Source organism: Nannospalax galili, unplaced genomic scaffold (genome assembly GCF_000622305.1).
Source record: "Nannospalax galili isolate Female #2095 unplaced genomic scaffold, S.galili_v1.0 scaffold1128, whole genome shotgun sequence".
Taxonomy (NCBI): Eukaryota; Metazoa; Chordata; class Mammalia; order Rodentia; family Spalacidae; genus Nannospalax; species Nannospalax galili.
Window position 1 is genome coordinate 1,938,240 of NW_008358632.1, and position 15,881 is coordinate 1,954,120.

Below are 15,881 nucleotides of genomic sequence, written 5' to 3' on the forward strand. Positions count from 1 at the left end.
AGGGCGTGGGGAGGCCCAAGGTTTCATCTTGTATGCCACCCTGTATATGGTGTGTTTATTCTGTGTGTGTCAAGCATTATATAGTAATATTAAAAAGCCATTCTCCACAGTTCTCAGCAGAGCAGCTGGTGTCTGGGTAGGATGCCCATCAGTTATACCATCCACATGCCATTTCTTCTTGTCTATGACAGTCCAAGTAGCTCAGCAGGCCCCTCGTCCCTGAAGAATGATGTGCATGGTGACCCAAGCCTCCCAGGAGTCCCAGCCAGGCTTACTCATCACACTTTGCAAGGCTGAAATGACCGGTGCCTCAGCCATATTAAACCTGCACAGACCAGTCCAGGAGCCCCAGTAAAACTCCCTGAAGCCACCACATCTGACTTATCCTCTCCTTCCCAGGAGCCAGGGGCTGAGCAGGACACCAGGACAAGAAGGTCAGGCCAGTGTCCTCACTGAATCACAAGCACCCTGCCCTGGGCCCCTCCCACTTCAGTTTTCAAATAGGGTGATAATTGGAACAAATCAACAGAAGGTGCATAGTTTTCCCCAAGCATGGCCTTCTCTCTAGAGCTGGAAGACTTTTGTTCTGCCAAGAATCGAGTACTTGGACAACCCTAGCTGCACTGGGATGATCTGCCATTCCCCCACGCCCACCCCCCGCCCCATAATCAGTCACCTTCAGCTCAGCCCCTGTGTAGCAAGGACTTCACAACTGCTTGGCACTGTGGTGTTCACCCCCATTTTACAAAGGAAGAAATGGGGGACACAGATATTTCCAAGTAACACCCACCACCACCACCAAAAGTCCAGGAGCCACTGAGTGGCATGTTTGAGTTGTGCCCTTTCCCTTGAACAGCGCTTCTTTACGTGCACCCAAGACACATGTGCACAGAAGGCACCAACTAGAAGCACAGGGCCAGACTCGCCAAGATCATGGGTAGGGGAGATGCGGTCCAGTGCATGGGAGTGAGTTAAGTCCTTACCAGGGCCTTGGTGGAAGGATACTGAGCCATAGGTCAACCAATCACCAAAAGGATGATGCTCCCCCAGCTGTGAGCTACACCCTTTGGGTTGCTGTATAAGGCTCACTTGGGACACAAAGATGCAAAGCAAACTCCATGTTATCAAGAACTGACCCCCCCCCCATTAGGAAGACAAGACAGATACCCATGAGATGTGACCAGGAACCCAAGATTAAATGACAAGTGTCAGTTGATCCTCCTGGGGAGCGGGGCCTCAGAAAAAAAATGAGAACCCACCTGGGGCAGGAAGACTGGGCTTCTACCTATCAGGGGACGTTCAACAGCATCCTTTTACCCCAGTACCTAGCCTTGAGCATCCACCATATGTCCTCTGCTGCTTGGCTGGGTGGGTAGAGGTAAAGAAGACCCGGCCCCACCGAGACTTCAGGAGGCACTCAGGAGGGATAGGTGCTGGGGAAGGCTTCAGTGAGGCAGTGGTGACCAAATGCTCTTTGCAGGATGGACAGGAGTCCGCACAGCCTCCCCAGGGGAAGGTAGGGGCATGCACAAAGGCATGGAGAGGTGACACATCACAAGAACAACAGAAACGTACAACGAGATTAACGATGGTAAATGGGAGGATTACTCACTGTGTAGACGCCAGACCCTGTCTGTCTCACACATGTTATATCCTTTAATCCTTGTGATCCCCATTTTACAGAGAGGAAAGCTGAGGCTCAGGGAAGATAAGGTCACCCAGTTATAGAGATAGAAGTCCAGGACTGCTGTCCTCCAGAGCCCATGCTCTAACAAGTGAAAGGAGGTTGGAAGGCAAGCAGGTGGGGATGGGGAGAGGAGTTAGGAGGAGAGTGGGGCAGGGACTGGATGGTGCAGGGTCAAGACCAGCCTCAGGGTGGCGAACAGCTCAGTCATGTGTGCTATCTGAAGACGTGACTGCCCTTCTCATCAGACCATCTAAAACCACAAAACTGTTCAAGCAAGAGGGAAGATAGTTTGAGGCTAGGAATGGCAAGACAAGGCCCAAAATTAGCAAAAAGGGCCCTGAACGTAAGAGTGAGCAGAGACAGAATCTGCAGTGCTGCTGCTAGGCAAGGAATTCTCATGCTAAAGTAGGACAGAGAGTCCATGTGGCAAGGTCAGAGGGAGCATGCCCTTTCTAGACTGTGTGCTGAGAGACCCTGGATGAACCCACTTTCCCATCCAACTCCCCAAGTCTGGTCAGAGCATATGGGATGGGACCATTAAATGAAGGCTCATTCATCAAGTACCCAAGATTTAAAAGTTCACATCAGGTCAACAACCCAGCGTTCTATGGAGTTCACGCACCTGCACCCAAAGGAGCCATGCCCTCTCAAGTATGTGTGTTAAACATCAATACGAAATTCAGAACCAATTGTTGCCTCCTACCTGAGCAAAGTGCTTTACTGACCACTAGAAAGGCCGGTTCTCTATGGAGTTCATGCTAGAAAATGGTGACATGGGCAGAGCTAGCCCCTGGCCTATACTGTGCTCATTCCTACCCATGTTGGACACATGGCCAAGCCTCTAAGCTCTGCCAGTAGCCCCTGCAAATGGCCTGCCTCAATGGGACAAACCTCAAGTACAGGCCCACAGAGCTCAGAAGAAGGTTTATAGCCAACTGGGCAGGAGACCTCAGACACTGGGGTATCTAGAGCATGGCCAGGGTTGGTGTAGGACCTAGGCATGTGAACACTGGGACTCTAGACTCCTTGCTTCAAAGAGAAGAGCACAAAGGTCAGATATCAGAGTAGAGCCCCAAGGATCTGAGCAGGACCCCCCATGCTTTGGGCTAAAAGCAGTTCTGTGGACCACAGGACTTGCAAAATGATGCTGAGAGAGACCAGAAGGAGGACAAATTACATAAAGACAGGATACATCCAAGGGACTGCTCTGGAGAAGCAAGATCCCAGGAGAGATGCATCCAGTCCTCAAGTGCAAACTGAGACTCTTCAGTGATGATGCTCATATCCCAGGAGACCAAATGAGAGCCCATGGGCTTGGGCTCAGTCAGGAGAGACCGCAGATAGACCTAAAGTAGAGCTTCCTAGCCACTGGGATGGAGTGTAGTGTCACCGAGGGGCTATGAACCTGGGAGAGCCTGGCTTCCAGCAGTCAGCATCGTAACTAGCGCTCTGAGGTCCACCAGCTGTGAAGCCTTGGGCACCGAAGTGGCTCTCTTAGGGCCTCAGTCTGCCATCTGTAGAACGGGGAGAATAACAGTACCTTGCTGTTGGAGATGGGTTCATGTGTGAGCTTTGTTTCCTCTGAACATACGAGGTCGAGGCTCACCATGAAATCTTGCTCCTCAACTCCTCACTTGCTTGGGATAAAATGAAGACAGAGAGGCTGGTTTCAAGGGGACTGCTTTAGCTCCAAGGACCTTCCAAGGTCACAGACGCCATTCTTGGAAGGCTCCAGAATCACTCACTCTGCAGATGCTCCCACTGAGATGGAGAGCCACTCAGTTTGGATTTGGATACTCTCTTTGCTGAAGTCAAGGGAGTGGGTGGGGTGATCGCCAAGGTGCCATCCAAGGGCATGAGCAGACAGCAAATTGAAGCCTTGCTGGGTGGTGGGGAGGATGGCCTAGCCCCTTCCCAGAAGTTCTTCTCTGCTTTTTGTTGAGATTCCCACCACAGAAGTGGAGTGGCCTCTACCCAGGCCCATCACCTAGAGCTTTGCTGATGGAAAAGCTTGGCCTGAGGAAGCTTGGCATGCATCCTGCATGCTCCTGGGCCTGGCTCTTTGCTTTCCCCCACCCCATGCCACCCAGAGCCTTGCAGAGTGGCAATTCTCACAACGCTTGCTGGGATAGGAACAACTGGTCTGGAGAAAGGGGAAAGAGCTACTTGAGGGTTCATGTGTCATCTGTAGAGATGAGGCATGAGTCGGCTTCTAAGGTGGAAACATGACGGGAACCAGGGAAGGGAAGGCACTACCATCATTGGAAACTGAGACTCCTGGGTTGGGGTGTAGATCAGTTGGTAGAGTACTTACTTAACATGCATAAAACCCTAGGTTCAATCCCCAGAACTAAATACAACCAGGCATAGAGGTACATGCCAATCCCAATTCTCTGACGGTGGAAGCAGTAGGATAAGTTGTTTAAGGTCACCCTTGGCTACATGGAGTTTGAGGCCCTGACTTGAAAGAAAGAAAACCAGATTCTCAGGGAAGGCTACATACAACCTTCAAGTTTAGACTAAAGCATATCATGGTGGCTTCCCTGAAGATGGGGTTTCTGTGGATTTAGGGAAAGCAGATGATAAAGATACTGACTGCACTTCCCCTACCCAAAACTATTTGGTGAGGGCAAGTTCCCTGAGAGGCAGATTTTCCTCTTTTCTTTTATTCCTTTCTTTCTTTCTTCCCTTCTTTATTTCTTGGAGACAGAGCCTCATTGTGCAACCCAAGCTGGCCTCAAACTTGTAATCCTCCTGCCTCAGCCTCCTGAATGCTGGGATTACAGGCATATGCCCTATGCTGTCAAAATTTACTTTGCGTTTTCATTTTTGTGTGCCTTGCTTCTTTTCAGAAATAATTCAATGCATCTGGCAGCAAACATTCATTCCAAAGAAAAGAAATGTTTATGGAGCATCAGTAGATACTACCCAGAGCTCAGGCATGGAGAATCCAAGGGTATACAGGGCATGGGGTCTGCCTGCAAGGAAGTTCAGGATACAAAATGCATCTGGCCAGATAGCAGAATGGAGACTGAAAAGCAAGAGTGAACAAGCATACAAGTCAGGGTCGAGGCAGGTGCAAGGACCCAGCAGCAAGTCCACCTATGTGTTTCCTAACAGCCAGGATAAAAGGGGAAACACGTTTCATCAGAAAGGAGAAAGTATTCTAGTTCCTCAGTGAGAAATACTACAGAAGTCAAATGAAAAATCAACAGCCCAGAGATACCAACTCAAGGGCTAGGCATGGGCAAAAGTCCATTTTGAGACTGAGGAGATGGCTCACCCAGTAAAGTGCTTTCAGCACAAGCATGAAGATCTGAGTTCATTTCTCAGAACCCGTGTCAAAAGGTGAGTGTGGCGGCATCCCTGTAATCCCAGAGCTGAAAAGGCAGAGAAAGGAAGCTCCCATGGGCTTGCTGACTAGTCAGCCTAACCTAAGCATTGAGCTCTAGATCCCAGTGAGGTCTCAAAAACCACGGTGGTCAGTGCCTGAGGAACAATACCTGAAGCTGTCCTCTGACCTTCACATTCACATGTACACACATGCATGCACCTCCACACATGACAAACCCACACAGAGGCAAACTACTCTGACCAACTGCCTGAGTGTGGTACCAATTAGATGCCAAGGAGCAAAAGGGACCCAGTGGGATGATGGTACTCACTGGTAGTCAGAAGTAACCTTGGAGGTCACTGACTGTCTCCCTCCCATTTTACAGATGAGAAAAGAGAGGCTCAGTGAATTGGCCAAGGTCATCTCCCCATTGGTTCAAGGGCAATGAAATGCTCATGTGGCCATACTGCACTATCCCAGCCTGGGGACAGCTTGACCACCTGCAGGAAGGCTCCAGTGACTAGTGCCTGTCCCAGTAAGAACAGCCCCAGATATTCACAATGGGATCCAGAAACACAAAGTAGCAGCTCTCAAGTTGAAAGTCGGAATCTTGCCTCAAGAGCCTCCTTTGGAGAACAAAGTAGTACAGGAAAAAGCAACTTCTCATTCCAAATAGGAAGGCCACTTGTAAGTCTGATGGAGGCAGAAGGAGAAAGGATGTAGACTCCAACCCTTCCTCCACCATACACAGTCCGCTCTTGAAATCTGTAGAGACTGGTACACAGTACATCGTCGACAAACACACCTGCTCCTGGGTGGAGAACCAGGTCCTGTCAACTGTATATGCACAGAGTGAGTGGGTGAATGTAAGGGAATAACACACCAATAGGGAAGTCTATAGTCTGGGCTGGAAAGGGACAAGAGAGCCCAAAAGAGTGGACACTATAGAGACATCCTAGCTCCTGGGACAGCCGCAACAGCCTGCTCAGTTAAGGGCCCTGTCACCCTCCATAGTTTAGGGCTGTCAGCTGCATAACCCAAGCCAGGCTAAGCCTGTGCTGAGCAGAGAAGAAATGACCTCTGGCCAACCTGCCTTCCATAGCTCAGAAGAAGGGAGTGAAGGAACACCAATGAACAAGCACAGAGGTGCGTGTTCCAGTTGACGTTGAGTTTTGAGGAGGACTTGAGGGAGGTTCTGAAAGGCACATTGCATAGGTAGGTATAGGCCAAATCAAAGGTGGTTAGTGCCAGACAGGAAGTGGGGAACCACGGGAGGTTTTAGGGAAGGAGAGTGACATGTCAGAAATCCATATTATGAAGTGTTGAGAAGCTGGAGGGAGGCAGCATGCTGGTTCACATGGTCATAAACCCCTATTTGCATTCCTAGCAGGCACTGTGAGATTGGTTTTCCTTGCCGACCCAGCTGGCTCTGACAGATAAGTGGGACTCTGTGCCCAAGGGCAGGTTTGGCAGAAAGGCCCTTCCTACAGACCTGGGCATTGGGTCCTGTTGCTCCCATCCCCCTCACCAACACAGGGACGCGTATTTTCTTCTCCCAGTCTCTCCAGTCCAGAGTGAGAGGCAGGGCTAGGCTGCTGTGGGTCTGCTGGCCCTTTCTTAGGGATGTCTAGATTTCTTGATGACCAAAATCTCAGAAGAGCCCTTTCTAACTGTCCACCTCACCCTCACACCTCTCACCTCCACCCAGACTTCCCACCCTGGGTCTCAGCTGGAATTAGGCCTGAAGGCTCTATACTGGACCCCAGAACTAAAACAAGAACATGCCCTATTGCCACTCTGTTTTAAACCTGAGCAGTTGTTCTATTCCCTCCCTGTTCTCCCCATAGGCCCTACTCAGAGGCTGGGTGCCCCCTCTGGGTAGGGGGCAGAGCTCTTGATCCTCTTCAGCAATGGCAGTTACTGACTCTGGAACCACTGACTCGTCTCAAAGTCCCACCCTGAGCTTTTAGTGGCTCTGCAGCAGAAAGGTATTGCCCATTTGGCAGATGAGAAAACTGAGGCCTGGGTTAACAGCTCTGCCACCACATCACAGCTGCTTGAATATAAAATGTAGTGGTTTGGACCTCGCCCTGGGACCAGTTCACAGTCTTCCATCAGACACAGACAACCCAAATGGTCGCTAGCCCTGCACACAGTGCTTCACCTCAGAAGTAAAAGACTGTGGCCAGCAGCTCAGGTCCCCTGACCGCCTGCCTAGAAACCTTCACCCCTCATACTGCTCCTTCTTGTCCCCAAGCACACGTCTGGAATTCCCTCCACATGCATTAGAGCCCATTTTGAGAAGGCCTGCCTCAGGGGGAACCAGAGAGTTGTCTGCTGTCCCCATCCTGACCCCTGCCGACTCCTCCCGGCTGTACTAACCAAGCACAGACAGGTGCTGCAGGCCTCAGTACCCCAGCTGGCCCCATACCTTTCCAGGCCCCAGAACTAGAAGCACAGTATCTGGAGTTCAAAGTGGGGGACAGACAGTGTTGGAAAGGTATCACCACACTGGACAGCACTAGCAGAAAAAAATGCAGATGTCAACATAGCAAGAAACAACTCTCTAAATCTGGGGCTGCTTGTCACCAGCCAGCCAGGTGAACTGTGGTGACTCCCTGAGAAGTTAGCTTAACACAGGGTTAGAACAGCTGCTCCCCCTAGTACAAGACTCACCCTGCCAGGAGAACCTGTGTCTGGAAGACAGTCGTCATGCTTTTGTGCAACAGACTTTCTAACGAGAAGCCTTCCAGGCCTGGTCGCCAGCCCCCATGGGCCACCAAAGACCCAAGTAGCAGACAAATGGCCGACTTGAAGCTCTTCACAGGCAACCGTAGGACTTGACATTAAGGGGAAGTGGAGTTGCTACAGAGGGAAGATTCTAGAAATCTTCTGCCCAGGTGGCTTACTTGGCATGTTTCCTGCAGAAGCAGGATGGAGACCCAGTGATCCTTCCCAGCATACTGCTCTTCTGCTTGGCTCCATCAGCCTGCAGGGAGCAGTGGTCCCCATGGGACTCTGACTTCCTTCTTCTCTTCTACCTCTCCTTCCTCGGTGGCCTAACCCTCACTGAGCACAGGGGATTCACTCTCTATGAGAAGGACCCTACTTGAAGCTAGGACAGCACAGGAACCAGGCCCGGAGGGGATGGGATGGAAGTCTTTCCCCTACTGTCGCCCCACATACCTCCACCCCCCAAAGAATGTAATTAAGAAGCAGGCCTCTGCCAGGAGCCAAGCTTTTTGCCTTCCGTCTATAAATCACCTTCTGAGTCATCCCCCAGCTCCGGGAGCAACTTCAGCCCGTGCTGAGGCTGCTCTGGCAGCCCATGGGCCAATCCTATGTCTCTCAGCCTGGCCCACAGTGCTCCATATCCCAGCTGGAAATGGCAGTAGTTAAAAGAGCCTGACTGAGTATGGGGTGGCAGGAGGATTAGGGGAGACTCCAGCACCTCTTTCTATCTTGACCACCCTCCCTGGACTGAATATCTTCTACTTGGGAAAGAAAGCTACATATCTGTGGGTACTAATGCCAAGCATTATGGGGCAAGGAGAAAACAGAGCCGGGTGGGGTCAATCTGGGAGGGCTCCTTGGAAAAGGCAAGTCTAGATCCAGGACCATGCAGGGGTACAAACCTGTATTATGGACTTCCTGTATGCTGGGCATCATCATTCTAAGAGCTTTACAGGGATTTGCTGCCTGTTGTCCACAGCACTTCGCAGACAGAAGCAATCATCTATGTTCATTTTACAGATGGGGAAACTGAGACTGGGAGAGGTCACTTTGCCCTAGTTATACAGGTAGCACATGAAAAACCCAGATGTGTGTGACAGTGGCCTGACTGCAGAAGAATGGGGTGTTTGGGGCGAGGTTTACAAGTGTATGCAGGAGGCTTGGCAGTAGTGGGGCGGCTAGCTTTGGGGTTTATGTACATGGAGCTGCAGAGATAAAGGGGTACACTGTCTCAGGCAGGCTCTGAGTATCTACTGTGGAGTCCCCATCATAGCCTTTGAGAGGACTCTGAGAGGACAAACAGATGGTCAAAGGAAATGGAGCCTAGAGGGAAGCAGGACTTGATGCACAGAAGACAAGAGACTCATCCTAGGTCACACACCCAGTGGGGTGGTAAACTCAGAACTCAGACACTGCTCTCTCCACTCCCAACTGGAACCGTTTCCAGAACTCCAGTGTGTGAATGTATAGAAACAGAGCATGGGGTGACCCACCCTTCAAGCAGGGTGTCAGAGTGGGGAACATCCTTCCTTCCTATGAAGGAGGTTGTTGGAAATAGTTCTCTTTCCCCAGCTCACCACGTTCTGAGGCCTGAGACATTGATTGTCCTTTCCCACTGTCTCTCTGGAAGCATCTGTTAGCTGCATCCTCCTTAGGAAGAGTCACCATCCCTGCCTAGCTATCTCCAAGTTCCTTGTCTCCTGCCTAGACCTTCTCCAGGCCTGGAGAAACCCCAGTATCCTGGCACTCGCTCCATCCTCTTTCTATACTGCATCTCATTTCTATATCTGCCCAAGTACCATGAACGTCTGCAAGCACTGAGTCCTGCAGTGACAAGATGGGAGAACCTTGCTTGGCCTGTTCTTTGGGAATTCTCACCTGGGGCCCTCTGCCTGCCTCAGTAGCCTCTTTCATGAGCAATGGAGCAGGCATCCAGTTGTGAGAGAGTGTGGGCCCTGGGAAGCAGCTCTGGCTGGAACAACAGCAGCAGGCACCTGCTTTAGAAAGGCCTGGTCTTCCAAGTCCAGCTCCTGTCTCTCCTTCCCCTTTAGTCTCCCTCCTGGTCAGGATTTATTACAAGGCAGATATCTTGGACCCGAGACCTTGGGATCTCATAGGTAGAGAAGTGGGTGATGCTCAGCTCTCACCTCTTGGTCCCAGAGCTGTTAATAGAACACTGAGATTTGGGCAGAACTTTTTCCCTGACAGCTGCCTCTCCCACTCTGCCTTCCTCTCCATATATTCCAGTAGGTTCTTCCAAGGACACAGTTCCTGGTGTTAGTATAATGCTTGACCTGTTTTCTTTTTCTATTTTTTTAAGCAATGTGTGATGCCATCAGAAGGATACCAACAGATCTACCAATTTGACTCCCTTTGGGACCTGAAGTCCCACCCACAATAGGAAAGGGGTAGGCAGGAGGACCTTGAACTCATTTTCAAGAGGCCTGCATTCATTTCCCCCAGACATATCCCTCAGGGCAAGATGTACCCCGAAAGAGCGACCACCCTGCTAAAATTGGCCATCTGATCTGATATCTTCCATCTGTCTGTCTGTCTGTCTATCTGTGGGATCAACAGCTTCCAGCCAGCTCAGCTCCTCACCAGCCCTAGCCCCAGCCAGCTGTAATTCTTGCCTGTTACAAGTGTTAACACCTGGCCTGGGGCCTTCCTCCCCCGCAGTCTCCAGGTGCCTCCCTGAGCCCAGCCTACTGACCCCCAAGGGGTTTGACTGAACATGTTCCCAAGCCTCTGAGAGGCGCTATTGGGTGGGTGTGGGGGTTGGGGGGGAGGCAGCAGGATGTGACACATGGAGAAACTGAGGCAGGGCCTAAGGCAGGCATTTGAGTAGAGGATGGGTTCTGGGATGGTGGGGTGAAAACCCAGGTATCCTGCTTCTCAGCTCTGAGTCCTCCCCTAAACTGCAAGGCAGGGTAGGCTTGGTGGCCCTGGGTGAAAAGTGAGAAAAATGGCCCAGAAGGGTGGTTCAGTGGTCCTTAGTCACATAGCTCCTGGGGTGAGCTGCCCATCCTCAGTGTGCGGGCCTCTCATCAGCGTGTCCACTATGGAACACAGATAGTGTAGGACAAGGCCCTGGAAAGATAGTTTCCCTTATGAAGAAGAATGACAGATTTCTCTACCAGGAACTAACTGGTACAGACAAGGAGATTTCTAGAAATCAGGGTTGCTGTCACTAGTCCTGCACCAGTGCTGCCACTACTTGGCTGAGAGACTCTAGAGCACAGGGCTTCCCTCTAAGGGCTTATGGTGGGAGGCCCCTTAGAGCCCCCCTCCTAGTCTACTGCACTTAGGACTGGGGCCTAAGGAAGGAAGAACAGGGGCAGGCGGCTGGGGGTGGGGGTCCTTCCTTGAGGTGGTGTGGACAGAAATCCCAGCTAATCGATTTCCCCTGTAAATCCCTCCTGGGGGATGTGTAAGCCGGGTGGGCCAAGGAGGGCAGGCAGTGATGGACTCAAATGCTAAAAGGACTGGAATCTGCCTGCCTGGGGGCAGAAGGGGATCAAGAATCCAAGGCCTAGCCACTCTCCAGTCCGAGCCCCGAGAAGGTGACTCATGTTCCACCCCAGCTCCAAAACCAAAGGAAAAGGACCTTAGAAGAGAGGGCCAGTGACCACAGTCCCTAAGCAGACAGGATAAACTGGTACCAAAGAAGGCCCTACCCCCAACCCAACTGGAATCCCAGGCCCCTGTAGCTACCTTATAAGACGTCCACCTCCTACTGAGCCTTCCCCTTGGGGCTATGGGTGCCCACCAAGCACCCCATCTCAGGTGTCCTTCATGCCCACAGGTCAGGTGTCTGCCAACATGTCCACAGACACATAGCTGCGAGCTCAAACTATGTCACTGGCACTTGGGGACAAGATCAGAAGCAGACCTATACACAGACCTCACCCAGGTAGGGACACGAGGCTCACGTTCATATTTCAAGCACAATCAGGTCATGCCACGAGCACTGATCTCGTGACATTTGTTGGGCCTTCCCCCTTATACTGTCATGAAGGCATCTGTGTGTGCATGGATACACATACAGACACACATAAACATGCTCACAGGTCCAGATAGATACCGATCATCATGTCCAGAATCACAAGCAAAAATCAGGCAAAAAATTCTCCTTTACCTGAGCAAAGGTACTTCTAGACTTCTGTCTCATATACATGCATATTACAGAATCAGCCACTTGCTGACACTTGCATGGAGAGGCACAGTACACCCTCCCATGGGCCACAGATCCCCCAGGCACACCCCACAAGATTTCACATGTACAGTTGCCCAGGTCTTAGGCACCAATACTCTACCCACAGAGACACACTAGTGTACAGACACACCTCTTAGGGTCATAGATCCAGAACACATACTCACACACACACACATACACAACCTCTCCATGGCTCAGACAAAGCAGCAACCTTGTCCCCCCTCAACCCCCAAACAGGCCATGTATCTATCGTTATGTTAGGACCCTGTCTCGGCCTTCCAGGTTTTCCTAGGGTTGGTTCCTGTTGGTTGAGATCTATCTAGACATTCTCAGATACCATCACACACAAACCCTACTGCCACCACCATCACACCCACTGGCACTGCCGCCAGGAAATGCCCTCTGCCAGTCCACAGAGCAGGGGAGTCTGCTGTCTCCTCCTTCATGCCTGCCACCCCTAGGGCTCCAAGCTTCTCCTCCTACCCCACCATCCAGGGTCCCTGAGAGGCAAAGCATGGCCCTGGAAGATAGAAAGAGGGTCAGGAATGGCCAGTGAGGTAGTCTTCCTCCAACAGGCAGAGCCCCACCCCATAATCCCTGGCTGCCCCCAACATGCTCAGGCTCTGTACACACCATACTGGAGGCCTCAGGCTAACTCAAGGCCACAGGGAAGAAAAACTGTCTCTGGGGTGTCCTCATAGGAGCAACTCCTGGTACCCTTTAAACAGACCCTTAGTCATGCCCTGCTTAGGCTCCTGACCTCCCCCTCCCTGGTCCCCCAGATATCCCCAAAGCAACTGGAAGAAAACTTGGGGTGTGGCCCTTGAATCTGGCCAGCCCTCCTGTCCATATAACCAGGCACCCAGATAGGCAGGGGGGTGGGGGGCATGCAGGCAGTGCTGCACCCTGGTGGCACTAATCTATGACTTTCACCCCAGGGGCCACAGTCTCCTTACTCACAGGTCCCAAATTCCTCCTTCTCACCTCCCACCCCCAGGCTGAGCTCTCCACTGTCCAGGAGGGGAGAGTTCTTTCATTAAAGTTTTCCGGAATGCAGGGGCCTGGAGCAGAGGAGAGCGGGGTGTAATTTAGAGAAAGAGAACTGGTTTCAGAGTGTATTGGCCACTGGCCCCTGAGACCTTCGGAGGGGGCCAGAGGGCAGTACTGGGGCTTAGAAAACAGGGGGCTTTCTGGACCTGGGCTCCCAAAAGACTGTTTATCCATCTGCTAGTCAATCCCCTCACACAGGCAGGGCCCCAGCCTTCTATCCAAGCCTTATTTACTAAAATGTCTTTTGTATCTGCATTTCTCAGGGACAAAATTCCCCTTTTCCTTTCCCTTTCTCCTCGATCCTAGGTCTTCCAAAAGCAAAGAATTTGACATGGGGAACTGGGTTTTTGGTCAACGAGGAACAAGGCTACCCCTCCCAAACAACTACATTTTCTAAGAGCCCCCCTTTCACCAGGATGGACAGGCAAGGAATGAATACAACCACATTCAATGGCATCTCCAATCGGCAAATTCTATATTCACTTCAGAGGCTCAACATTAATCTAGACCTGAGTGGGAAGAATCTGATGAAACGGCCCCCCCCCCAACTCCCCTGTCTGGGGATCCTCAAAGCCTTTGGGGTCTGAAATACGAAGGCAAACGCGGGTATTGTGGGGGAAATCTCTTGACCGAGCCGCCTACGAGATGGGGCGGTGAGGAAGGACAGGATAATTTTGCCCATGGAGACCCTAAAATGGAGAAGAGGAGTGGCCGGGCCCCAGGGACAGCACTGGATTTCCAGAAACCCAACTGTAAGCAAATGGAGGTTCTTCGGGACCCTCAAATTGGGATGGGAGAGGGTGAGGGCTAAGAATAACAGACCTACGGGGATAGGGATAGTCCTCCCGCCTCTGCGGCGGGTAGCAGGGAAAATGGTGATTATCGGAGAAGCCAGGAGTTAGATTCTGAAGGCGACACCAGTAGAAGATCCAGGAGGGGTGGACGGCTGGGGGTCTGGAGGGAGGCAAGGAGAAAGGAGCCCCAAGGCCTGCGGGAGCTCAGACCCGGCCAGCACCCCCCACCCTCCCCGGGCGCGGCCGACATCGCGGCCGCCGGCAGACAAGAGGGGAGCCTTACCACCAAATTGGGTAGCCGGCGAGGACCCTGGTGCCACCGAGCAGGAGGCCGAGTAGCAGCCCGAGCAGGTGGGGCTCCATTAGAAGCAGCGCCGAGGAGGAAGTTTGCCGGCGACCATGAAGAGTGGGAGCGACGCCCCCAATAGTTGGAACAAAGTCCACTTGAGGTTGGAAATGACTTTCGGGCTTGTCAGAAGCGCACCTCCACCCGCAGCCGCCCCCCTCCCGAGCCCAGAGCCGAGCAGCCGGGTTTGAGGATGTCAGCGAGCAGCCAATCAGCGCCCGCGGCCTAAGGTAAGAGATGAGTCTGTAGTTCAGCCTGTCAATCACGCGCCCCTCCCGCCCGGCCCACAACTCCGGCTCTGGGTAGGGCATCGCCCCGGCAAACTTGGGCAAAGCCCGCGCCCTGGGCACACGGCCACCTTGGAGGGACCCGGCATGCCGGGTTCTCTGCTGACCCGAGACGTCCCCTCCCCTGCCCGGGCCAGCCAGGTTTAGGGAGCTGGGGCCTTGACCCGGCGTTCACGTGGTAACTGGTCCGCGTGGGCATGAATGGGTGGTTCCTTTTCGGAGGGGAACCGTGATCCCCTGGGATTTGGGCCCTTGAGGAATCCAGACTAGAGAGCGCGGGGATATTTTCAGAAACCCGTTTGCCGGTTAGGATCAGGGGCTTGGAGAATGCAAACCCCTCCCAGCCTCCAGCCTTCCCGGGCCCGCGAGCTGGCGGCCCCGGGACCCGGTCGCAGGAGGTCGCTTCCCGGTATCAGAGAGGCGCGCGGAGAGTCCGAGGAGGCACGAAGGTCTGCGGGCGGGCGGCGCCGGGGGACAGACCTAGTGTCATTTGAGTCTTTTGTCAAGGATCAGATTGGTATCGCGACCTCCTGCTGCCTTTGCATTTCCTGCAACTGACACCAGCGGCGGGTTGCATTTCCTGCGGGCGGACTCCGGTCACTTTTTCCTCCTGCGGGGCGTCCAGGCCCGACCTCAGAAGCACCTGCAGTCTCTTTTGGATCTTGGGGTGGAACCATTTGGGGCTGGTGAAACAAGGCAGCCCTGGCTAGGTGTAGTTGGGGGCCTCCAGGAACATTCCGCTCCCCCAATGCCCTGCACCTCGGGCCCCTTCTGCGGATGGGAAACTAGAACCCGGGGTTTGGGATTCAAGCGTTATCCGGTGCAGACACCAGATTCGTGCCACTACTCGCTGCTCCCCATGAGCGGGAATCTCCCAGGCCTCCTCTCCTCTTCCAAAACTAGGGTGTTAGGTCTCTAACCTGCGGGGTACCGAGATGGTGGCAGGAGTTTAAGCTCACTCCCAGCACCTAGCTAGCTGCCTGTCCCCAGCTCCTCTCCCCACCGCCACTGGAGACACTCGGCGCTAGAAGCGCTCCTGGACCCGAGTAAAGGAAGCGAGGCTGAGGAGAGGGAGCTCTGGTGGACCTACTCAGGGAAACTGCAAAAGAAACAGAGAAGCCCACCGGGATCCCGCTGACCAGGAATGGCGGGCTCTCGGTCCAAGGGGGTGGGGTGGGGGTGGACAAGACCGGAGGAAGTCCCACGCCAGGGGAGCAGACATTCCTAGCCTTTGATCTGGGCTGCCAGTGCCCACAGCTCCGCTGGCCCTGCTGGTCCGCTCTCCGCACTCCGCTGCTGCTGGTTCAGGGAGCGCAAGGAACTGGCCCCTGGGGGCACCAAGGGTCGGGAGAGCCGCCTGGGCTTGTCACTGCTTCTACTGCGTGCCTAGCCCGATGTTCGGCTGGAGGGGGTGGGGGTGGGGGTGAAAGAGGG

General features: G+C 53.0%; 1 protein-coding gene across 1 annotated transcript in view; it reads right to left on the minus strand.

Moving 5' to 3' along the window:
* Positions 1-14,290, minus strand: part of Wnt3 (Wnt family member 3) — a 40,733-nt gene extending 26,443 nt beyond the window's left edge. The window contains exon 1 of the mRNA XM_008821915.1: positions 14,098-14,290. Coding sequence (XP_008820137.1) covers positions 14,098-14,177 — 80 coding nt within the window. The 5' untranslated portion in view covers positions 14,178-14,290. The remainder of the gene's footprint in view (positions 1-14,097) is intronic.
* Positions 14,291-15,881: the final 1,591 nt, after the last annotated feature.